Below are 24,439 nucleotides of genomic sequence, written 5' to 3'. Positions count from 1 at the left end.
CGTATTTTTTTTTTAAAAAACACGCAGCTAGTACTTTGCGATGCGCTGCTACACGCCGCATAACAGCCCCCCTGAGACCCAGTGGGCAGCCTGGCCAATCAGTGCCAGGCAGTGCTGAGGGGTGGATCGGGACTCCCTGTGACGTCATTACGTTCGTCGCCATGGCGACAAGGGAAGCCCTAAAGGAAATCCCGTTCAGAACGGGATTTCCGGATGAGCTTGATTGCCGGCGGGGGTGGGAGGGATGCCGCAGGAAGGGGGGGAAATCATGTAGCTAGCAGGGGGGTCCTGGAGGCACACCATGGGGCAACAGAGGCTGGTGTTAGTGTGCACAACCAGCCTCTGTGCCCCACTAACATAAGTAAATCCCACCTCGGGTTCTCTTTAAAGGACAGTTGAAGTTAGGATATGGAGGCTGCCATGTTTATTTCCTGTTAAACAATACCAGTTACCTGGCAGGCTTGCTAAACTATTTGGCTGCAGTAGTGTCTGAATCACACCAGAAACAAGTATGCAGCTAATCTTGTCAGATCTGACAATACTGTCAGAAACATCTGATCTGCTGCATGCTTGTTCAGGGTATATGGCTGAAAGCATTAGAGGCAAAGGATCAGCATGATAGCCAGGCAACTGGTATTGCTTGAAAGGAAATAAACATGGCAGCCTCCATATTCCTCTCACTTCAGTTGTCCTTCAAAAACTTCCTTTAAAAAGAACACATACTTCCTTCTACATGAATCTAATTTAATTTTTCTTTGGATGTACAAAATGGACAAACAGCTCAGGATTTAACAGTGGGAGTTGGAAAACCCAAGTTCATTCAGGAAAGGCTATCACACTTTCTACATAAACTTTATTTAAAACCATTAAAACCAGTGCCTCGTGTTCCGCTTTGAGTGCAGATTGAGATTATGATGCTTAAAACTTCCATTCCTGTCTGGATGTCTTTAGGAGACCTGTGGGCTATTCGGGAAGCAGGCACTAAAACATGACAAATATCACATCTGGAGAGATAATTTAATGCAGTGTTCTCCAGCCCTGTCCCCCATCAGTGCCTGTTTTTACTGGGAATGCACAGAGATGGTTATTCAGCTCTACTGCAACACCAATTACCCCACCTGTCAATGGTTGCAGTTTCCTGGAAAGCATGCATTGTTGGTGGGCCTTGAGCACAGGGTTAACGTCTACCCGAAGTGAAACCTGCACGTAAAACCACTTACCTAGGTAGAGGGAATCCTCTGGATCCCACAGACTTCCAACGTTATCGTAGCCGTGCTCCCAGTGTGTACAAGCACAGACACACCAGCACAGTAGGCCACTGTGGTAATGCTCAGAAGCGGTTGTACTTGCGAGGGCACAGCATGGTTGCTCTTGTAAAAGAGGCATGCAGCCTGGGGCTTCCAGAAGTTCCAGCGACGCTAGGGGCAAGGAGGACACAGGAAGCCTATGGAGGATCCAGAGGCTTCCCTCCATCAAGGCAAGTTTCCGTTTTTTTTGTGCAGGTTTCACTTACGGTTTACTTTAAGGAATTCTGATTTTAAGCGCACCATCAGTGTGAACATTCCATTGACCCTCTTCTAACAAAGTTATAACAACCCGCTTGGTCTTTTTCTTCCCAATCCCTCCCGGAGCCCCGTGTCTACCGGACTCTGGCACATAGCTCTGCTCTCTTGCAGAAACGGGCCTCGGCACCTCCTCTATCTCAGATAAATAAAGGCATCAAGGCCCTTTTCTGGAACAGGGCAGGGCTGTGCACTGGAAGCCTGCAGACACCGGGCTCTGGGAGGGATACAGAAGAAAAAACCCAGCAGGTTGTTATAACTTTATATTAGAAGAGGATCGATCAAATGTGTAATTTACACTGAGGACCCTCTTTAAACAACATCTGTAGTTACAAATAAGTAAAGATATCAGTTTGGCCTCTAGGGACCATCAAAAACCAGACCTCCTATTTAAGATGTTCCGATAGAGAAATCTGGCCACTGAGATCTAGTGCTTCGCTTCACTAGCATATGTAACAGGGCTCAGATGTAGGAGGTGGAGTTTTCAAAGCTGGGGCGGGGCTCCCAAGGCTAGTGTGGTCAATGGCAGTGATGTTAGAAGGTCCAACCTCAGAAGCCTCAGCCATTGCGAGCTCTGCTTACTCATCCCTTAGCTTCATTTGATAGACAGGAGATGAGATCACAACTGACAGATGGGAGGAGAGGGACTAGGCTGCCAGAGACAGGAAGTCCAGTTCTCATTTCTGATATTGATTGGGGGCACAAATAGAATATCGTACTTACATGCATGAATACAGTTATTTTTTTAAGTAGCTGAATCATTTCTATAGTTCTGGCACAGTGACTAGAACTGCATCCATAAGAGGAATAATATTTTTATGTGATGAAACCAGGACACCCCACATTGCAACTACACCCTTGATAAGCCAGGTCAATAGCAGCCTGCAGACTCTGTAACTTGTCTCTGAGCTGTCCTCTGCTCCCTCCATAGTGACCATGAAAGTCTGTGATGTTCTGGAGGGACTCAACGCATAGGTCGGAACTGGAAATTCATGCCAGTCATGAAGGTCTGCACAGGATGTCCTGGTAGTTGCGAATGGGTGGAAAGAGCCGCATGTGTCGGTAATGCTGCATGTGCAGGGATTGGCGTGTGTGCTGGGAGGGCTGCATGTGCTGGTAGCGTTGTATGAGTGGACAGTGCAGTGTGTGCTGGAATAGAGGCATGGGTTGGGAGAGTGGGGTACCCTAGAGGAGGGGTGTGAATATGAGGGTAGTATGCAGGAGTCAGGGTAGGGTGAGCTGGCTGAGCCAGGGTGGGGTGAGCTGGCTGAGCCAGGGTGGGGTGAGCTGGCTGAACTGGACCAGAAACCACCAGCTGCATAAGGCTGAGGAGAAAAAAAAAAAAACATAACTGGTTAAAGCATAAATCCATCTGTGTCATATTTCTTCAGAAAACATATCTGCTGCCCCCCCCCCCCCTTTTACTTTTATTAAAGTATACCCGAGGCAGATATTCATGTGCCAAATGGGACACAGAGGAATGTTTACTTGCTAATGCCATGCCTCTGTGTCCCCTTCACAAGCAGGAGAGGGTTGCGGCCATTTAAATTGTATTTATTTTAATTAACAAGAGTAGATAAGAGCAACCTTTCCAGTCAATGGAGACCTCTTCTACACATACTCTTCTACTAATGCTGGGAACACATGATGCAATTTCCTGTCCAAGCGACAGATTATCTGATGGTACGTTGTATCCTATGTACATGTCCAAACTGCCTCCGATCAATAAAGGGATCTATTTTCCAATGATAACTTCGCAAAAAAAATAGATCAGAAACAGATCAGAAATAATCGCTGATTCCCATCAATCGGACCGGAAGTTGCATTGTGTGTTTCCAGCATAATAGACCTCAGCTGCCTCAAATCCCTTCTGATCTAATCTGCTCTACCAATAAAAGGTACCAGTCTCAGTCCGATGAATTATCCATATCCCTGGCTTACAAGTAAACTGATAGGTGCAACAAGTTATATTGTTAACTGCAGCTTTGATGCGAACTGAAGTGGAAAAATAATATTCACAAGCCATATCAGAGCAGCAAGAAACTGACAACCCTGTGCCAGGTTTTTGAGGGTTAGCTATACCCACCTTCTGGAAAACTTTTCTGCCTGTGCTAGGGCTGTTGTAGATCATGTTATATGTGGGCAAGTGGTGTACACACATTCACTTTCTGTCACCCGCAGGGATCGTGACTCAGTCCCTTTTGGGGCCCACTATGCAAGTCTCTGATTTGCTAGTCATGATGATGTGCTAAAGCAGGATGTTATCACAGCGAATCAGAGCTTTGCAAATCTATCAGCTGACAAACAAACCACATGCTCCTCCATGAGTTCTCCTAGACTTCTACAAGACAGACACAGAACATTTATATCACTCTTTTCTCCTGGCGGACTCAAAGCGCCAGAGCTGCAGTCACTAAGAGTGCTCTATAGGCAGTAGCAGTGTTAGGGAGTCTAGCCCAAGGTCTCCTACTAAATAGGTGCTGGGTTACTGAGCAGGCAGAGCGGAGATTCGAACCCTGGTCTCCTGTATCAGAGACGGAGCCCTTAACCATTACACTATCCAGCCTCTTCCATCACTACAATCCTGTACATGTGCTTCCAGCCTCATGGAGACTGCAGACTTGTGGATGGGAGTTTTCTTCAGCTCCCTCTAGCCATTACAGGTTACTGGTTGAAGACAGGTCCCATGTTCAGCATAAAAGAGACCCCGTCTCCCAGCAGCAGTAGCCTCTACCAGCTGCAGGGAAAAGGACCAGGCTTGTGCCAAGAACCCTGAGAACAGATGCGTATCTTGTGTGTAGTAAATCTGGACTGTCTTGAACTGGGTTCAAGCCCTCTCTCCTTGCTGTTTCAATGCAACCTGCCCCAGTTAAAATGCCCTATGGCATCCAGAGACTCCCTTCTAAAAAAAAGTCAGTATCTAACTATTCCTTTCTGTATTCTCGAACCAGAAAAAAAAAAAACATGCTGCTAGCCTGGGTCTGGGCAACCACCAGGCAGGTTACTGTGCAGAGGGCAGCAGAGCAACACTTTATACTCACATCCCAGGGATACAGCCCATCTCCTCCACATCCACCGGGGTTCTAGATCCCTCGGGTGAGGTCACGTGACAACAGACGGCAATCTCACTATAGGGATAGCGCGCCACCCCGAGGGCAGGAGGAAGACCTGCAGCGCTGGATCTCGGGGAGATGAGTAATATGCAGAGGCTGACCAGATCAGGGGAGGACTCTGGCATTCTGATTAGTTCTGAATTTAGGGCCAAGGAGGTTAAAGCAATCCTGAAATGGAGTATAAAAGTTACTTACCAGTAGTTAGATACTTACCTATAGAGGGAAATCTCTGGATGGTCCAGAGGATTCCTGGATCCCTGTCCAGCCCACAAATCCAGTGCTGGGTTCCTCTATACCTATATATGCTTTTTCTGATCAGCAGTGCAGCTGTGAAGAAGCACATCCAGTCTGCGCATGTCGGTAGAGAGAAGCTCTTGTGCACAAAGAAGAAAAACCTGTGCATGACTGCTTCCTTATACTGGGCATGTGCAGATCTTACTCACACATGCCCAGTGTTGATGTGCTTATTTATGGCTGTGCCCTTGGCCAGGAGATAAAGAGGAACAGTGCGCTGGATTGGTGGGCTGGATAAGGATTTGGGAAGCTTCCCATTAATGAGGTAAGTATCTAACTTTTATAGTTTTAACCCCACTTCAGGATTGCTGTAATGGAGAATTGCATACTACAAGAATCTTGTTTGTCCCTACCGCTTTACAGCCTCAGAAGAATCTGGTAAAAATGTACCAATAAGTAGATTCACTCATCAGGAATCAAGATATGCAAAAACATCACAGCGAATAATTTAATGACACAATTACCTATGGTCAATCTAAGCAGAAACTGTTCCAATACTCACTTGTTGTGTGGAAGACGAGAACAGAGGGTCCTAAGATCATCTGCAGGGTTTAGAAAAAAAAAATAAAGGATAAATATATACCATAGTTACTGAAAATAGAGTACATAATGTGTACATCTACTCGGCAAGGCTAACCCCCAGCACAAAGAGAATTGTGTACATCTACCAACTTTAAAGGACAACTAACCTGAGAGGGATATTGAGGCTTTCATATTTCCTTTTAACCACTTCCTGCCAGCCCATTGGCAGCAGAAAGTGGCCGGTATAGGTGTGCTCCCGATGTCACCAGAGCGTGTATTCTGATCGCCTGTCCTGCAAAACGGATCATCTAAAAACACTAAGTGCATAAGCAGAATGTTTTAAAACGTCTGTTTTGCAGGAACTAGTTAAAATAAAGCTCATTGCCTGGCTGCCCTGCTGATCCTCTGCCTCTAATACAATTTTAAACATTGGTATGCGTGGCTCCGGTTTTAATCCGGGCCAAAAAGCGGAGGCACGGATATGTTTTTTAAACATGTGTGAACCGGCCATAGCTCCTGAATAAGCATGCAGATCAGATGTCTGACTTAAAGAGGAACTGTAACGACAAAACGGCCCCTGGGGGGTACTCACCTCGGGTGGGGGAAGCCTCAGGATCCTAATGAAGCTTCCCACGCCGTCCTGCGTCCCTCGGGGGTCTCGCTGTAGCCCTCCGTACAGCGGTGACGCAATATTTACCTTCCTGGCTCCTGCGCAGGCGCTCTGATGGCTGTCGGCGCCGAAGTAGGCGGAAATACCCGATCGCCGTCGGGTCTGCTCTACTGCGCAGGCGCAAGTTTCCGGCGCCTGCGCAGTAGAGCGGACCCGACGGAGATCGGGTATTTCCGTCTATTTCCGTGCCGAAAGTCGCCACAGCGCCCCCGCTGGAGCCAGCAAAGGTAAATATTGAACTGACAGTCGGCACAGTCGCCGGCTGTTCGGAGGGCTGCAGCGAGACCCCCGTGGGACAGAGGATGGCGTGGGAAGCCTCATTAGGATCCCGAGGCTTCCCCCACCCGAGGTGAGTACCCCCCAGGGGATGTTTTTCATGTTACAGAGTCTCTTTAAGTTTGAATTTGATATGTTTGTTTCAGGTGTGTGATTCAGACACTACTGATGCATGAAAGATCAGCAGGATACCAGGCAACTGGTATTGTTTAAAAGAAAAAGATGGCAGCCTCCATATCTCTCTCAGGTCAGTTGTCCTTCAACAAACCCAAATAACCATTTCCAGAGATGATGCTCATATGAACTACAGCTAGCTTTATAAAGTCAGTGCATACGGCTGCTAGGGAAGTGTCCAGCAGACCGCAGGATGCCCCTTTCACCTGTTCAGACTTCCTTCCCCCATCCCGCAATGTCAGTCCACCTGTACAGGTGGGTGTTGCTGGGCAGGTCGGTGGGAAGTAAAAGCAAGCTTAGCTGCTTTCTTCACAAAGGGCATGAGCTCACTAGGAGTGTCCTCGGTCACCTCCCACAAGCTTGTAGCCAGTTACTTGGGGCTTTCCATGGCATGTACAGCATTGTTAAAACATCCACAGGATCTGATTCCGTGTAAAAAGTGCACTACGTCCCTCCTTTCTCCCCCCTTTCCTTCTTTACTACTTTCTTTATCTATTGTTAGACGGGCCTTCCAGATATCTACTCCTGCCTCCACTGGGAGACAGGTAGCATTAGCTAACCACAATATCAGAACAAGATAGGCTCATGCCCAGCCAAAATTTTGGTTCTGTGAATGGGCAAGAGACATTTTGTCGTAATTATAATCACCATGACTAATCTTTACATAATACAATGAAGGCAATGCCCTAAACTACCACAACCCTTTGGTTGCTTTATGTATGCCAGTCGACAATACCTCTGATACTTGATTATGTTTATCCCTATTATTCCTGTTATGATTGTTATTGATGTTAAATCCTGTACACGACTGTAACCTTTCCTACAGCCTATCCATATGCCAATGTCTATACAGTCTGTGCAGATTTATGTTAACATTTTATCTTACAAAATCCAATAAAAACGATTGAAATTAAAAAGTGCACTACGGCAGAGTTCCCCAACCCTGTCCTCAAGGCCCACCAACAGTACATGTTTTGCAGGAAACAACAAACATTCACAGGTGGGGTAATTAGTGTGTCAGCAGAGCTGCTTAACTACCTCTGTGGATTTCCACAAAACATGCACTGTTCGTGGGCCTTGAGGACAGGGTTGGGGAACTCTGCACTACGGGATTTCAGCCTGGCTGTACTGGAAGCAGACACAGCTGGAGGCTAGTTTCACAAATGGGGCTTGATTCACTAAACCGTGATAACTCAAATATCACACCTTATCTAAGTTAACACACCTTATCAGAGTAGCATAGCGAGCGCTACAAACGTATGCCTGCTAATTGGCAATGGCACTGCCCCTGTGGGTTCGTAGCGCTCGCTATGCTACTCTGATAAGGCATGTTAACTTTGATAAGGTGTGATATCTTTGATAAGGTGTGATATCTTTGATAAGGTGTGATATCTTTGATAAGGTGCGATATCTTTGATAAGGTGCGATATCTTTGATAAGGTGCGATATCTTTGATAAGGTGCGATATTTGAGTTATCACGGTTTAGTGAATCAAGCCCTTGGTGCGGTGCGATTGTTCTGTGGCACGAGAGCCCGGGGAAGGACAATTGCACTATTCCCCCTTGCACATCACCCTGTGGCAGAGCGCGCAGACAGGGTAAAAGGCTTAGCTCCTCCCCCAAAGTGACATGCTCCCTGTTGGACAGGAAGTATGTCACTGTTTTTTGGCCAATTGGCGCATGCGCACAGCAATGCACTGTAGTCTGCGTCGCCTTTGTGCCGTCAGAAGCACTTCCCGCCACATTGTGCCGTACCGCGGATAGTGTAGCCAATCTCATACAGACTACTGGCCAATACAACGGGGAACGGGTGGGGGAGCTTTCCGCAGCGTGAAGTGATGCACTATATGTGAAAGAGGCCTAAAAGCTACAGCTGGAGTAGCGAGTCTAGCATAACACAGGGTTTTACATCAGCATTTGGGAAACAAATAAGAGTTATATGGCACTTTCAGTTTTTATGAAAAATAGATTGACATTATTGATTGGACCAAAAAGTTTGGTTGGTCAGGGTCAGCCCCGTATCCCTCTCACTTCAGGTTCCCTTTAAAGGACAACAGAAGCAAGAGGGATATGGAGGCTGCCATATTTATTTCCATCTAAGCACTACCAGTTGCCTGGCTGTCCTACTGATCCTCTAATACTTTTAGCCATAGCCCCTGAACAAGCATGCAGCAGATCAGGTGTTTCTGACATTAATGTCAGATCTAACAAGACTACCTGCATGCTTGATTCTGGTGTTATTCAGACTCTACTGCAGCGAAATAGACCAGCAGGGCTGCCAGGCAACTGGTATTGATTTAAATGAAATAAATATGGCAGTCTTCGTATACCTCTCACTTCAGTTCCCCTTTAAACCAGGGCTGTGGAGTCGGTCCAAAATTCATCCGACTCCAACTCAGTTTATGAAACTACCAACTCCAGGTACCCAAAATGGCTCCGACTCCTCGACTCCGACTCCTTAGTCTAATACTTACCAGGGCTGTGGATTTGGTACAAAAATCATCAGACTCCTCAGTTTATTAAATCACAGACTCCAGGTACTCAAAATAGCTCCTACTCCTGGACTCCGACTCCACAACCCTGCTTTAAACTCCTCCCCACCTCTGATCAGTTGTGCTGTTTAACCACTTAAGGACCAGGCCTTTCTGCAGTGATCGGTGCTGCGTGGGCTCTCCAGCCCGCAGCACCGATCAGGATTCAGCCTTGGCGATCAGACTTCCCCCCTTTTTTCCCCACTAGGGGGATGTCCTGCTGGGGGGGTCTGATCGCCGCCGGCTGTTTTTGATCTGCGGGGGGGCTCTTCAAAGCCCCCCTCCGCAGCGCATTGAAGGATAGGCTTCAGCCTTTCATATGCCGGCGATCCCCGGCCAATCAGAGGCAGGGGATCGCCGATCTACGTCACGGCGCTGCTGCGCAGCAGCGCCGTGTGATGTAAACAGCGGGGATTTCTTCCCCGCCTGTTTACAGTTCACTGGCGAGCCGCGATCGGCGGCTCTCCGGATGTTCACGGAGACAGCCTCCGGGAACTGGCATGGAAAGGCCGCTCGATCGAGCGGCCGTTTCCATGCTATACCACTAACGACCCGCCGACGCCTATGGGCGTTAGGCGGTCGTTAAGTGGTTAATCTTTGCCTTTATTATTTCACTCTTCCCAGGCTTGCTCCAGATAGCACTAAACACACATCAGTTTAGCAACATCTCTTTGCGGTTTTTAATGTAATTCTCAGAATTCAAAAAAGTATAGGAAGACAGATTTCACTTTCACATCTAAAATTACTATTGTGAAAGTCACGACATGGCTTCATCAGCCTATTACATGAAGGCTACAGCTACAGCGACCGTCTCTATCCTATTCCTACCACCAACTACATATTAATCTGTGATTTAGTTTCAATGCTCCGAACAATGTAAGCCTGACAGACCTGGCTCACACGAGCAAACATAAGTTATCAGACAAGCAAAACCATCTGCTATTGCATGAACATGCTGTTCTGCTACTAGCAACTGATCAGACAATTCTGCAAAGCGCTTGCCTACCCAGTACCTTCGATTCACCACGTACCTCGAGTGCAAAGCAGGGCCCCTGTCGCCATGGAGACTTGTAATGCCTGCGCCAGGCGATCTAATGCCAGCTCCATATCTTGTTCAGCATTCAGCGGGTTAAGTTCATCGCACAGTTGTTCCAACTCTTCAACAAGTGGCACAAGCTGCTCAAACAGCAAAAGAGCCAGACGTCCATAAAGGCCTTTTTCTGTAAGGTGGGTCTTAAGGACCATAAGCCCTTGCAGCACGCTCAGGTGGAGTTTGGAGTAAAGAGTTTGATTGTCTCTGATTGGTTCACCTCCGGCTGCCTTCTGTTTGCGCCTGTAGGCCAGAGGGGCTGTGACACACCAACGCACAAGGCCCAACAGAGGAGAGAAGTCCAAGAAGCCGATGGGAAGGTTAGCCGTTATAGGCGTGTTGAGGAATGTAATCAGAATGAGGCGGGGATCTTCAAAAATCCAGGATACAATCATTTCCAGGAGATCGTGAGGCGGCAGGAGATCCTCTGCAATAAGTGACCAAATACAGGAAAATGTGTAAAACCAGCAATAGCAACTCTTATGTTCTTCATCATAGCCAGAACCTAGCCAGAATTGGGCTGCACTTTCACTCAGTATACAAGCTACACAACCATTTCCACAATTGTCTGACTACAGTAAAATGTATATTGGCATTGTCCAATAAATCTCAGGTGCAATGTTGCCAAGGTTCCTCAAACGATAATAGATCTGCCGCTTACCTGAGTCTTTTCTATGGTTGTCAATGGAAGTCATTTTATGAACCATTCATAAAATGGCCATTTGTTATAACAAGAATCTCAACTCTTATAGCCCATTTAGAACCCACTTGACATAAGGAAAGCTCTCCACATCCCAAAGCACATGCCACTCCCTCTTTACTTATAGTACCAATGAAGCACCGGCAATGATATCATTGTAGGGCCTTTAGCCAAGGTTCTGTCAGCCACTGTAGTAGGGTCACCACCAGGGATGCATCAACCTCGCACTGGGCCCCCTCTTCCCACATTGCAGAGTAGCACAGAGGAGCCAAATAATATTTACCTGCTCCAGGGCTGCATCATGTCTCCTCTGTTCTTCCTGGTAGCCACAGGCTCTATGCAACAACCAAGTGCGGATGCTATGAAGAACAGAGGAGACTTGAAGCAGCACTGGTGCAAGTACTTTTAAATATTACACTGCTCCTCTGCACTACTCTGCAGAAGAGGGAAAAGGAATGTTCCACCAAATCCCCCATAGTTACACCACTGGCAACCACATCATCATCACAATGGCTTGGGGTTTCTCACAGTGGCTGCTACAGCCCCTAACTCATGTAACTCTGACAAGTGGCCCCGGGCATGGATACAGTGGAATTATGTAGCAATGGGGGCAGCTTCCAGCAAATGGGCAAAGTAATGGGGGTGGAGGGATTGCTGAAATGCTATAAATACCTTCTGGACAATAAAAAGAAAAACAAAGTTCCCATCCCACAGGCCATACAGCTCCAATGACTGACTGACACTCACCTGTGGACAGGTCATAGAGTGCTGTAACAGCAGTGATAAACTGACAGCAGAAACGAGGGCTTACACTGAAGATCTGTTTCAGAGTCTGGATGGAGCCTGGAACTAGGCCACAGTAGTCATCCACTAGTGCCTTGGCCAAGCGGACACAGTAGACAGCTGGAGTACGCTGCCAGTTTTAAGGAGAAAAAGAAAAACAAGTTAAGATCAAAAAGCAAGACACAGAACATTCATATCGTGCTTTTCTCCTGACGGACAAATCACCAGAGCTGCAGCCACCAGGGAGTGCTCAGTAGGCAGTAGCAGGTCTTGCCCAAGGTCTACTTACTGAATAGGTGCTGGCTTACTGAACAGGAAGAGCTGAGATTCACACACTGGTCTCCTGTGTCAGAGGCAGAGCCCTTAACCAGTACACTATTCAGCCACGACCACCACACAAAATAATGTAGTTTAGAAAGAAGTAAATGTATAGTTATTTCTGAAATAATAACGGCACCATTAGTCTGCATTGATAGATGCTGCAGCAGTGGAGTTCCATGTTTGCTTCCATTTCAACACACTAGCGGCATGGTTTTTGTTCTTCTGATGGATGTGTGAACTGGAGTCTGATAAATAAGATAAAATCATTCTCTGACAGAAGGCCACAATTAAAGTCCCCTCAGTTTATAGCTCAGTCAACTATTTTTGTTAGGTATGCATGGGTCGGCTTATTCATGGACAATATGTGTGGGGCCCCCACATGCGGAGTGCACATTGGAAGCGTACTGTAATGATAGCTATCTCTCCTTGTTCCAGCTTGAGTCCTTGCATCTCCCCTCCAGCTTCATAACTCTTGTAACTCACTGCTAGAGATCCAGGCTTGCATAACAGTGGACCTGAAGCTCTAGCGGTGAGTTACAAAGCTGTTGGGGAGATGTGAGGACTCAAACTGGAGCAAGGAGAGGTAGGTACAGATGACAGCATGCTTCCAATGTGCACTCTGCATGGGGAGCTAGGAAAGCACATGGTGGTGGTGGTGGTGGTGGTGGTGGTGGGGGGGGGGGTCTGCCTAATAGTGAGTAACTTCATCTTCCCTTATTTTGGGAAGGGGGGGGGGGGGGGGAGGAGTGAGATTATCCACAAGTATATACAGTATGTCCCAACATTTTCCAAATCGGATTCTGCTTACCTGTAGCCACGAGGCTGCACTTTCCAGCACAGGCACCTTGCAGACAGCTACTGCCATGGAGGTCAGCTTGCCCAGCAGAGCCATGCGCTGCTCATCCGCCTTGTTGCCTTGCGGACTGAACAGAGAGTTGAACATGACCTGTCGGACGGCCTCCTTGCTCTGCTCCTGAAAATAATTGCACAGCATCTCCAGCAGCTGCAGCTCTTGTATGGCAGTGAGACGCTGGAAAGGAAAGAACAACGTGTCACCACAATGCTGCCAATACAGAAAATTCAACTAGAATAGCCAAATGCTCAAAGGAGAGCTTCACTAAAGCTGGCCATATGTGGGTTCATTTTTCCATCCAATCAATCAGTCCAATAGGACGTTTTATTAAACTGCCCCTAATGCAATTCTAAATTTCTGAACTTGACAGACCAAAAGAGATTGATATTACAATATAGAACCGACATGACTTCAACTGTTCGGGTTGGAGAGCTCTCAAATGTACAATCATTTCGGTTTAACATGAGAGAATTACAATGCATTTTCAGAGAAAAAAAAAAACAACCAATTGTTTATTATCCTGGGAATACATGGTTCGTTTTTGAGGTGAATAGATGGTTCGATAGACAATTTCCGACATTTCCGATCTCCCTTTTGATCATTTCGCCACTCGATTTTCTGAAGTGAAGGAAAAAAAATAAGAAAAACGAACGGAAGATAAGAGAATCGACTGCAGAATCGAGTGGCAAAAACGATCGAGAGGAGAATCGAGCGCCAGAAACGAACCGTGTATTACCAGCATAAAACCACACGTCGCCAAGTCACTATATAAACCAGGGCTGTGGAGTCGGAGTTGGAGCAATTTTGGATACCTGGAGTCGGAGTCTGTGGTTTCATAAACTGAGGAGTCAAAGTCGGGAGTCAGATGATTTTTGTACCAAATCCATAGCCCTTGTAAGTATTAGACTAAGGAGTCAGAGTTGAGGAGTCGGAGTCATTTTGGGTACCTGGAGTCGGAGGTTTCATGAACAGAGCAGTCGGATGATTTTAGTACCGGCTCCACAGCCCTGATATAAACAGGCATCTAATGAAGGCACCACATCCCCTATTTTGCACACCTAAAGAAATCTCTTCAGATGTTTGCCAGAGAGTGTGGGCAGTGTTGAATGGCTCTGTGCTGCATCTCATTAAGGCACAACTGTAGTGAGAGTGATATGGAGGCTGCCATATTTGTTTACTTTTAAACAATACAAATTTCCTGGCTGTCCTACTGATCCCTGCCTCTAATGCCTGGTATACATGATGCAATTTCCCTGTAAGGTTGATGGTCTAATCAATCATTTCCGACAGGTCCAATCTTATTTCCAATCGTTTTTTCTGATCAATTTTCCAATCACTTCTATACAAAAATTGATCAGAAAATCAATCAGAAATCAGATCGGACCTGTCGCAAATAATACATTTGACCATCAATCTAACAGAAAATTGTATCGTGTGTGCCAGGCATAATTCTTTTAGCTATAGACCCTGAACATGCAGATCCGGTGATCTGGCTGAAGTCTGATTGTATTTGCTGCATGCTTGTTTCAGTTGGGTGATTCCGACACTGATGCATGAAAGGTCAGCAGTATGTCAGGCAACAGGTATTGTTTAAAGGGAGATATGTCAGCCTCCATATCCCTCTCACTTCAAGTATGCTTTACAGCCAGTTAAAGACTGATTAATTTTAGTCCGAGACATTGTGAAAACTACAGGCTGGGCAATATGCCAATGGACAGGAATAACATTTGTTCTTTATGCATTTGAACAAAAAAAAAAAATTGTTCTGTCATCTTTGGGTCATGTGATAAAAGTGTCAGGATGGACTTTCCATCTGCAGAATTCTCATTTCACACACAAAGGTAATATTTAAACACCAGTTTCTAAGCTATTATCAGAGGTTTCTGACAAAAATCTGACAAGATTAGCTGCATGCTTGTTTCAGGTGTGTGATTCAGACACTACTGACCAGAAAGCAGAGCAGGACTGCCGGGGCAACTGGTATTTTAGTTTAAAAGGAGATAAATATAGCAGTCCCCATGTTTCTCACACCAGGTACCTTTTACTTGCAACAATCCCAATGGACAGCTTGGAAACTGAGTAAAAAAACACAAACACACATCTTTTATTGGTTGCAGTGCTCACGATGTACCAAACTTATGTCTACCAAAGATGAACAAAGATATGCAATGCAGACTAGCATGCAAATATAATGTAACTTGCATGCAGCTTGGAAATAAGCCAATTGAATACACTTTCTGCCAGCTTTAAATCAAGCCTGTAACAGGTCTTCACAAAAAAGAAAAGATACTTACCTAAGTAGAGAGAAGCCTCTGTCCAGGGTCTTCTCGCTTCATCCACAAGCTCACCGTTGCTGCACAGGGTCTCTCTGAACATATCTGATAAGAGCTTGTTGGATAGGTTCTCATGGCTACTCTCTCCCCTGTGTATGTGCTGTACTGTGCATGGATGAATATGGCTGCACTTGTGCAGGAAGCCAAAGTCACTCGTCTATGATTGACTTTGTGCTACTGTGCTGGTGCGACTATTCTCACGCATGGTAAGCATGGCTGTGCTTGTATATGGAGCGCACGGCCATGAAAGAAGAGGGTCCCAGACAGCAGCAGTGGGGTCAAGGACATGGGGAGCCTCTGACTCAGATATTGCATACAATTTGCATGCAAGTCAGTATTGTTTGCATGTCACTGAACATCTATGGTTGCCGCCAGAAGCTCTGTTAAACTGCCTTAGTAACTGCTAGCATTCACAACAAACTTCAGCTGGAAACCAAAGGTATGGTGCATTCTTCTGGAACAGGGACAATCACAATAGTGTTATCCTAAAAGATTATGGAGGCATTCAGGTAATTGATTCTGCATCATATACATAGATAACTGCAACAGAAGATGAGGTATGAAGTCCAACCTTCCCATGAGAGCTCCGATCCTTGGGAACTTGGAAGATAAATTCTTCAAGCAGTTCAATGGGACCTTTATCAACCAATGGCACTGGAGCATTCTGAAGCTGGCTGCTGAAGTAGACGTCCAGGTGATACAACACTTCCTTCGCTGCACTGAGAGCATCACGTCTCAAGAGTGAATGGCGAATGTCACTCATGTCCCTGGAATGAAATGCCAGCACAGTGTATTTAATTATGTGCTCTGCTTCCAAACATGCAAGTCAGACTGTAACTCTGCCATACTCAATAAGAGGTCCCAGAACACCACAGACATTGTTACAAGAGCAGTGACACAGCACTTCTGCTCCTCAATTCAAGCAAAAGCTACATAGAACTAGCATTTCTCAGCAGATAGACTGGACATTTTCTATCCTGAATACTACAATCATTCCTAGCAGATCATGGCTTGATGGTGTTTGATGAACTGCATGCTGGTAGAGGGGGAAGGTGGTGGGGTGGATGGGGTAAAGGACAAGGTACTGCAAAGTAGGTAACACAATAGTAGAATTGTGATAGTTTATCATTTAGTGGTAAGGCTAATCATTAAATGACATGACCAAGCTGCACCGAGGTTAAAGCGGATCCGAGATAAAAAAAAAAACTAACTATAACAAGTAACTTGTCTATATATCATATCTAGCTGCAAACAGCTTCAAAATTTTATGATTATTTATTCCTGCGATACCATGAGGGCAGCCATGTTCTGTTTGTCACATTGTCACAGGCGGAAGCCTGGAGATGCCATCACCTTGCCTGTGTATAAATTCAGTCCCCTTGCCTCCTCTCCTCTGCCTCAAAAATCAATGGCTAGTAACCTCCTCCTCCTGCCCAGACTGAGCTCCCATAAGCCCTTGCTACAGTGCCAAGGCACAAAAGAAGCTATGGGTGAGGCTTGTTTAGTTTGTAGGGAATTAGAGTATTAAAACAAAACAAAAAAAGTATTTGGCTTGAGGAATGCCCTATAAACAATATGAAAGGAACACAATTATGCAATGAATAAAAGTTTATCTCGGATCCACTTTAACACCTAACTGTAACTTGAAACCAGGGCTGTGGAGTCGGAGTCGTGGAGTCGTGCAATTTTGGGTGCCTGGAGTCGGAGTCGGGAAAAAATGCACCGACTCCAAATCCTAATGAATTTGTAATTGTAACTAATTAAAATAGAAAATATGATAAAATGTTCTATTTCTCAGATAATAGTCATTAAAAATAATGTATATATACAGTAATAGCTGTGCTTAGTCCACAAAAATGAAATAAACCAATCAAAATTAGTTACTTGTTCTGCTTCAATAAAGCAGTCCCCGTATTTTTAAGGTCAGATATACATATCTGATTGTGACTGTATATATGATGTGTACACAGGAATCTCTTATATATACTAAATAACATCTATGCTGTAAGTATAAAGCCTGATGTGTAGCCGTGTCACTAATAGAGATGGTCAATGAGATGGAAATAATTCTGCATTGATGCTGATTTATGCAAATGTATGCACTCCCTTTGCTGATGAAATCAAATAATTTGATATGTGTTGTTTAAAATTTGGTTTGGTGACTACAAATTAAAGGGTAACTGAGACGGATGAAAAGTAAAGTTTTATACATACCTGGGGCTTATTCCAGCCCCCTTCAGGCTAATCAGTCCCTCGCTGTCCTCCACCACCCGGATCTTCTGCTATGAGTCCTGGTAATTCAGCCAGTCAGCGCTGTCCGGCATGCCGCTCCCACAGCCAGGAACATTCTGCACCTGCGCAATAGTGCTGCGCAGGTGTAGTACGCTCCTGGCGGCAGAGTGTGTGCATGTGCACTATGCCCGACTGGCTCATGTACCTGGACTCATAGCAGAAGATCCAGGTGGTGGAGGAGGACAACGAGGGACTGATTATCCTGAAGGCAGCTGGAGGAGGCCCCAGGTATGTATAAAACTTTAATTTCATCTGTCTCAGGTTTGCTTTGTTACACAGTAGTACTATACTCTACATATGCACTCCCCACAGAGCTGCAGGGAATCCACTGAGAATGCTGTGCACATTGAACACAGAGGTGTTGTCTGTTTACAATCTCCTCATTCCCCTGCAGAGTACCTGCACATCACTCTTACATGTACCCACACTTACATTGCCTAGGGCCTGATAGATGTTCTTTGTTCCGGTGTGTACCTTTTACAAGTACTCTTACCAAGGACTAGTTTTAGTCTAAAGGGAATAAATATAGTAGTCTACATTTCCTTCTCACTTCAGTTGTCTTGTAAAATTCCTAAGCGTTGGCAGTTAAGAGACGAATTTCATGTTACATACTTTTAATCAACAAAATTGTAATATGCAAATTAGAGGAGTCGGAGTCGGTGGAATCCTAAACTGAGGAGTCGGAGTCGGTGGATTTTTGGACCGACTCCACAGCCCTGCCTGAAACAGTTACAAAGAAGAGTTTTGGGCTCTGTGTCTTAGTGCACCCGATTGTCCATTCTGACTATGTGCACAATACAATCTTGTGCTATCTTCTGACTCACTGAACCAATTCTCTATTTTTTTTCCCTGAGATTTACTATGGATGCTGAAACCTTTATCAGCTAAATGGCTGGCGCTAGTCTAGTTTAACCTCCCTAGCGTTCTGGACGAGCTGTGCTCATCCAGAGACGCTAGAGGGCACCGCTGGGCCGATTTTGATAATTTTTTTTTTCAAACACACAGCTAGCACTTTGATAGCTGCGTGTTTGCCCCGATCGCCGCCGATCCGCCGCTACCCGACGCGAAAGAGGCCCCCCCCCGCACACCCCCGTGTGCGATGACATCACTCCAGGGGAAGCCCTAAAGGAAATCCCGTTCAGAACGGGATTTCCTTATGGGCGTGATCGCCGGCGGCGATCAGAAGGGTGGGAGGGAGTGAGGAGGAAGGGGAGAATCATGTGGCTAGCTACATGAAAGGAAAAAAAGAAGAAATAAAAAAAAAAAAAAAAAAAAAAAAAAAAAAAAAAAATCGGGCGTAAAAAAACGGGAATTGAAATGCCCAGCAGGTTAAGGGACCCAGCAGGAAACCTCATAGGGAGCAGTTCTCCAATCACAGCACCCTCTACAGCAGGGGTCCCCAAACTTTTTTAGTCAAGGGCCGGGTCAACATACTTTAGACTGCTGGGGGGCCGGAGTGTACAGAAAATGATGTAGAAAACATCACATTGAACCTAGGTAGTGTAAACAGCACCTGGAACACAATCCCCCACACGCAAAGCAATCAGTGTTCAAAATACATACTGTATTTTCCAAAGTACCCCCCAAAACAACCTCCTTTCCCTAGTAATTGCAAGGACTGCAAATTATACACCCCTACACACACGCGCACACTGCTTTTATATTACCTCTAACCACCCAACCACCACCACCACCACCACTACCACAATGCTTTTGCGCACCAGACAGTGAAGCATACCCAGGTGACAACCTGCCATACAATTGGACAGCAGTGCCACATAATGCGGAATTGGAAGCCAGCAAATGACTTCTTGCTGGCTTCCATGTGGAAACGTGGTGCCAGCACTGCTGTCGCATCTATAAGAACTACACTTTGTGTGTGGAGGGCTGGTAAAAAAGCCTCAGGGGGCCGCATTCGGCCCACAGGCCTTAGTTTGAGGACCACAGCATGAAGTGTTGTGATTGTCCGAATAGTGAGGGCATAGTTTACTACAACCTATCTGGAACCTAGAAGTTTGAGAGGGTGCTGCCCACCCAATCATGTTATCAGAATTTCCCAATGAGATGTCTTGCTGGGTCCCCTAAAGTAGACAGAACTAGTATGGTGACCCAGCAGGAAATATAGGGAAATTCTGCTTAAATGATTGAGCAGGCAGAACCCTCTCAAACTTTTAGGTTTCAGATGGGTTGTAGTAATATTACGGCCAATCTTCCCATAAGATATGTCCTGCTGGATCACCTAAACCATACTAGATTAGACAAGCGACAATTGGTTTAGTAGCTTTCACTATCATCTTGCAGCTTCATAGTCCCAGGTTCAAACCCCAACCTGGTAGGCTAATTGGCATCGTTCCCAAATAAGCCCTAAATTACGGCAAGGACGCTAGCTTGTAAACTCCATTGAGAATTTAGTGCCATAAACCATATGGTGCACTGCAAAAAGTTTCAGTAATCTGAATAATAAAAAAAAAAAATACTATGAAGTGATTGCTGAGCATTCTGTTCCCAATAATAGTAACTCTTTTGATTGACTCTATACATAGCGGCCCCATTCAGAATAATCAACTGCTGCTCCATGCTCTCTACACACACTGCTGCTCCATGCTCTCTACACACACTGCTGCTCCATGCCCCTCCATCCCCCCCCCCCAAATACTTTGCCAGATGCGTCCTCTTTCGCACCCCCACACCCAAAACTTGGTCCTATGCGTCCTCTCTTCCCCCCCAACTTGGTCACATGCATAATCTCTCGCACTCCCCCCCCATACTTGGTCCTATGCATCCTCTTTCGCACTCCCCCCATACTTGGTCCTATGCGTCCTCTCTCGCACTCCCCCATACTTGGTCCTATGCGTCCTCTCTTCCCCCCCCCCCCATACTTGGTCCTATGCATCCTCTTTCGCACTCCCCCCATACTTGGTCCTATGCGTCCTCTCTCGCACTCCCCCATACTTGGTCCTATGCGTCCTCTCTCGCACTCCCCCATACTTGGTCCTATGCGTCCTCTCTTTCCCCCCCCCATACTTGGTCACATGCATCCTCTCTACTAAAGCCCTCCCCCCTCACCCCCCCGGGTCCTATGTGTCCTTGGTCCAGGTGCATCCTCTCTCGCACATCCTCCCCCCCATACTTGGTCAGATGCGTCCTCTCTCGCAACCCCCCCCCCCCCCTTTTACCAACTTGGTCACTTGCGTCCTTACTCCCCCCCAACTTGGTCACATGCTTCCTCTCTCGCACACCCCGCCCCCTCATACTAAGCCGGGTGCCTCCTCCATCACACAAAATACAAAGCCGATGTTACCCCAAACCAGCCCCCGCCCAACAAAATGTAGCCAAATACCTCCGGTTTCCCCACCACCTCCAGCCCTCCCTTCCTATCCCTGGTGGCGCTGTGCTGTGAGATGTGCGGCAGGGGTATTACTCACTCTGCCTCTCTGCAGCGCTACACGAGTCTCCAGTCTCCTCCGGTATAACTCCGGGCCTCTGTGCTCACAGAACGGGGATGCGGCCTGATGACGTCATCAAGCCGCGTCCCCGTTCTGTGAGCAGCAGGCTGAGGCCTGGAGCTATACCGGAGGAGACTGGACGCTCATCGCTGGAGAGAGGCAGAGTGAGTAATACCCCCGCCGCACATCTCACAGAGCCGCCGAGGATAGGAAGGGAGGGAGGGCTGGTGGTGGTGGGAAAAACGGAGATATTTGGCTACATTTTGCATGGGAGGGAGAAGAAAACGAGTGGGGGGGGGGGGGGGGGGGCAGAAGGAAGGGAGAGGGGTATATCGGAGGGGGATGCTAGGGACGGCAAGGCCAAGATAAAACATTATAAAAATATATATATATATGTTTGCTTGCACAGCCTTGGAGAAGCTCCAGGAAAGTTTTTCCTCCTAGATTGCTGCATGCAGCCAGCGTTACCTCGCTTCAACCACCGCCTTCCTCACTTTTCCCAGTCCCCACGCTTCTCTGCTACAAGCATGAGAACTAGTGATGTCCGGTTCAGGAGTGATTGGTTAATTTGAGCCGGTTCTTTCCTGTGAGTCGAGTGATCCGACTCATCACACTAAACTGAATCAGTTCAGTGGATGAGACAGGAACTGCAGCTGCACATGGTCCTTTTCCACTGCTGCAAAATGCAAAACTGGACCAATTTTGATGTGCGTTTTTTTATGCATTTGCATTTTTAGCTAATTATGTGCGTTTATTATGCGTCTGCGTTTTTCTGATTGGCTAGTGTTGTCTTGATTTTTGAAATTAGATACTAGTAGTTAAATCCATGCAAAACGCAAATCGGTTTTCGTGCGTTCCTATACTTTACATTGAAACACAAAACGCATCATAATTGCGCAGACATGCATTTGCTGTTTTAAAAAAATCGGAACACAGGTGGAAAAGGCCACCTGGGATTATTTTAAACAAACAGATGAGGAAAGATGGAAGCTGGCACTGCTGCAGGTGATCAATTTAATGTCGTAACATTATAGGTACAAACGTGCAATAGGGTAACAGACATGCAGGTTACAATTGATGAAGCACATACCCTGTGAGAAGAGGCATAGGTGGTGGTGGGTGCTGGGCACTGATGCCTGAAGGCTGTTTTGCGCTAAATAGCGCTTCTATGGAGGCCTCCGTAGAAGCGCTATTTAGCGCGAAACGGCCGTCAGGCATCAGTGCCCAGCACCCACCACCACCTATGCCTCTTCTCACAGGGTATGTGCTTCATCAATTGTAACCTGCATGTCTGTTACACTATTGCACGTTTGTACCTATAATGTTACGACATTAAATTGATCACCTGCAGCAGTGCCAGCTTCCATCTTTCCTCATCTATTTGTTTGCATCATTGTCAGCTTGAGCACGCATTAGTGGGTGTCCAGGATATAAGGAGGAGGCATACTTGAAAAGGCCCTCACACGTCTACTACATGATCTGCATTGAGTGGTATTAACCTGTAGTGCCAACCTTCTGTTTCCTTTTACTTGTAGATTATTTTAAACAAGCTGCACTTAATGGTGGCCATACATGTTACAATAGAAAAGTCCAATCATCCTGTTTATTCGATCTAAATGGTCGAATCGAATGAAAGTTGAAAATATTTTTTTTTTCTATCAAGAAATTCGAACGATTATCCCGTTTTTTCGAGAGGACATGCTGGAAAAATCTTTATATTCGATCTAACGGAATAATCAAACTAAATTATCTAATCTAAAAAAATGAAAAATTGTACCATGTATGGCAAAAACGCTAGTGGAAAAGGGCCCTGACACACAGCTGAAGGAGCCAGGAGGAGGAATACTAGATGTCTGGGCCAATTAGCAGGGGAGGGAGTGACTAGCAATGAGTTACTGCTAGCCATACTCTCCCCAGTGACATGAATCAAATGAGTCAAATGAATTGGTTCATGATCCGGTTTTTAATGAATTGAATCGAATGAATGGATTCATTGAAAAGAGCCAGCAGCATAAACTGGCAGGCAAAACAGGGTCAAGTGCTAGTTAAAACCTTCCTTCTCCTACCCACAATCCTCTACTTTCCAGCTTCCAGTGCGGGAAAGTATCGAATGTAAATATTGAACACCGCATAATTACCGATCTTTTTTCGCACACTATCCACATCCATATTGAACCACTCCCACCTGCTACCGAACTATCCTCGAACTCAGAAAAAAAAATGGTGAATAAATATTTCAAAATACCGTATTCAGTAAAATACTGAACTTTTATCACACACCAACATTCCTTCTGTGGATTGAAGCCAATGTATACTCTGTACAGCACTGCGGAAGATATCAGCTCTTTATCAACACTAAATAATAATAAACATACACTGGAAAGACTATATAAAACATAAATGAAAGAACACAGAGTTGCTTTAAAAGTTGCTTTAAAATTGGCTGCATCCTGGGGACATCATGCATATGTTCTGGGATTGCGATAAATTACACTAATCTGCTCTGAAATTTTAGAATTGTTAGAACATTTATTCCATGATTGTTACTTCTGAAGTAGCATTTCTAAATATAGCAGACACAATTTCCCTAGGTAAACATGAGAAAACTCTGTGAAGACTGATACTATTTTACACTAGGAAAAGTTTTCTTATATATTGGAAGCTAGCACAGCCCTCTAATCTAAACTAAGCTAGGAGCACACTAATTGCTAGCATTGAAGGTATTAAATGAAAAGTCAGTCCAGGGCTGAGCACTTTGCAATGGGAGGATAGAGGAGGGAGGACAGACGTTATGTCAGTTCAGATCTTCCTGAGACGCATTGGGTCAGGTGTACACGCACTAGGTTTTTGCAGGGACTGCCTCAGTCAAAAACATTATAGCACATGTGCCGGCCTTTTGGCTGGGACGTTGCTGTCTGATGTTTTACATCCAAAAACAATGCAAACTGTTCAGATCAGCTGGTAGTTGGGACTGCAGTAAGTATCTTTATGACCGTTGCTTCAGATCACCATAATGTGTTACTCAACAACTATTTGTATTTCTTGCAGGTTCAAAGACACCATGGTAAAGGTTGTTGGGTATCGTGTGGCAGAATGGTCCCTCCAGCTGGGGCAAATGTATACCTCCCAACTTTTTGAAATGAGAAAAAGGGACATTTAAGCCACGCCCATGCCACACCCCACCACATCCCTAGCCACGCCCACCATAAATATTTCATAGAGTCAATCAAACACATTTTTAGTAAAGAAATATATATATTTATACTGAAAGAGGGACAAATGAGGGGGAAAGAGGGACAGAGGGACAGGGCTCCCAAAGAGGGACTGTCCCTGCAAAAGAGGGACAGTTGGGAGCTATGCCATTGCTCTATATACTATCTTTTCATGCACTGTAATGAAAAGGGGCAATCCAGAGCAGCGAAGTGACATGCAGAGCCATGCCAACAAATGACTGAAAGCCCCCTCCCCCGTGTTCAGTGA

General features: G+C 45.8%; 1 protein-coding gene across 2 annotated transcripts; it reads right to left on the bottom strand.

Annotated features, from left to right (window-relative positions):
- Positions 1-2,361: 2,361 nt before the first annotated feature.
- Positions 2,362-21,508, bottom strand: INTS15 (integrator complex subunit 15). 2 transcript variants are annotated; one of them, XM_068244350.1, is made up of 7 exons: positions 21,428-21,508; positions 15,793-15,988; positions 12,844-13,065; positions 11,679-11,844; positions 10,173-10,658; positions 5,472-5,511; positions 2,362-2,887 (listed from the first exon to the last, which is right to left on the bottom strand). In XM_068244350.1, exons 2-7 carry the CDS (start codon positions 15,982-15,984, stop codon positions 2,527-2,529), a joined length of 1,467 nt encoding a protein of 488 aa, XP_068100451.1. In that variant the 5' UTR covers positions 15,985-15,988; positions 21,428-21,508; the 3' UTR covers positions 2,362-2,526. The 2 variants fall into 2 exon arrangements, with proteins under 2 accessions (XP_068100451.1, XP_068100450.1); XM_068244349.1 differs by lacking the exon at positions 21,428-21,508 and adding an exon at positions 20,939-21,019.
- Between the last annotated feature and the right edge of the window lie 2,931 nt (positions 21,509-24,439).

The sequence above is a fragment of the Hyperolius riggenbachi genome, chromosome 7, assembly GCF_040937935.1.
Source record: "Hyperolius riggenbachi isolate aHypRig1 chromosome 7, aHypRig1.pri, whole genome shotgun sequence".
NCBI classification, from domain to species: Eukaryota; Metazoa; Chordata; class Amphibia; order Anura; family Hyperoliidae; genus Hyperolius; species Hyperolius riggenbachi.
The sequence above is the reverse complement of the archived record's forward strand: the minus strand, read 5'-3'. Positions and strand labels throughout refer to the sequence as shown.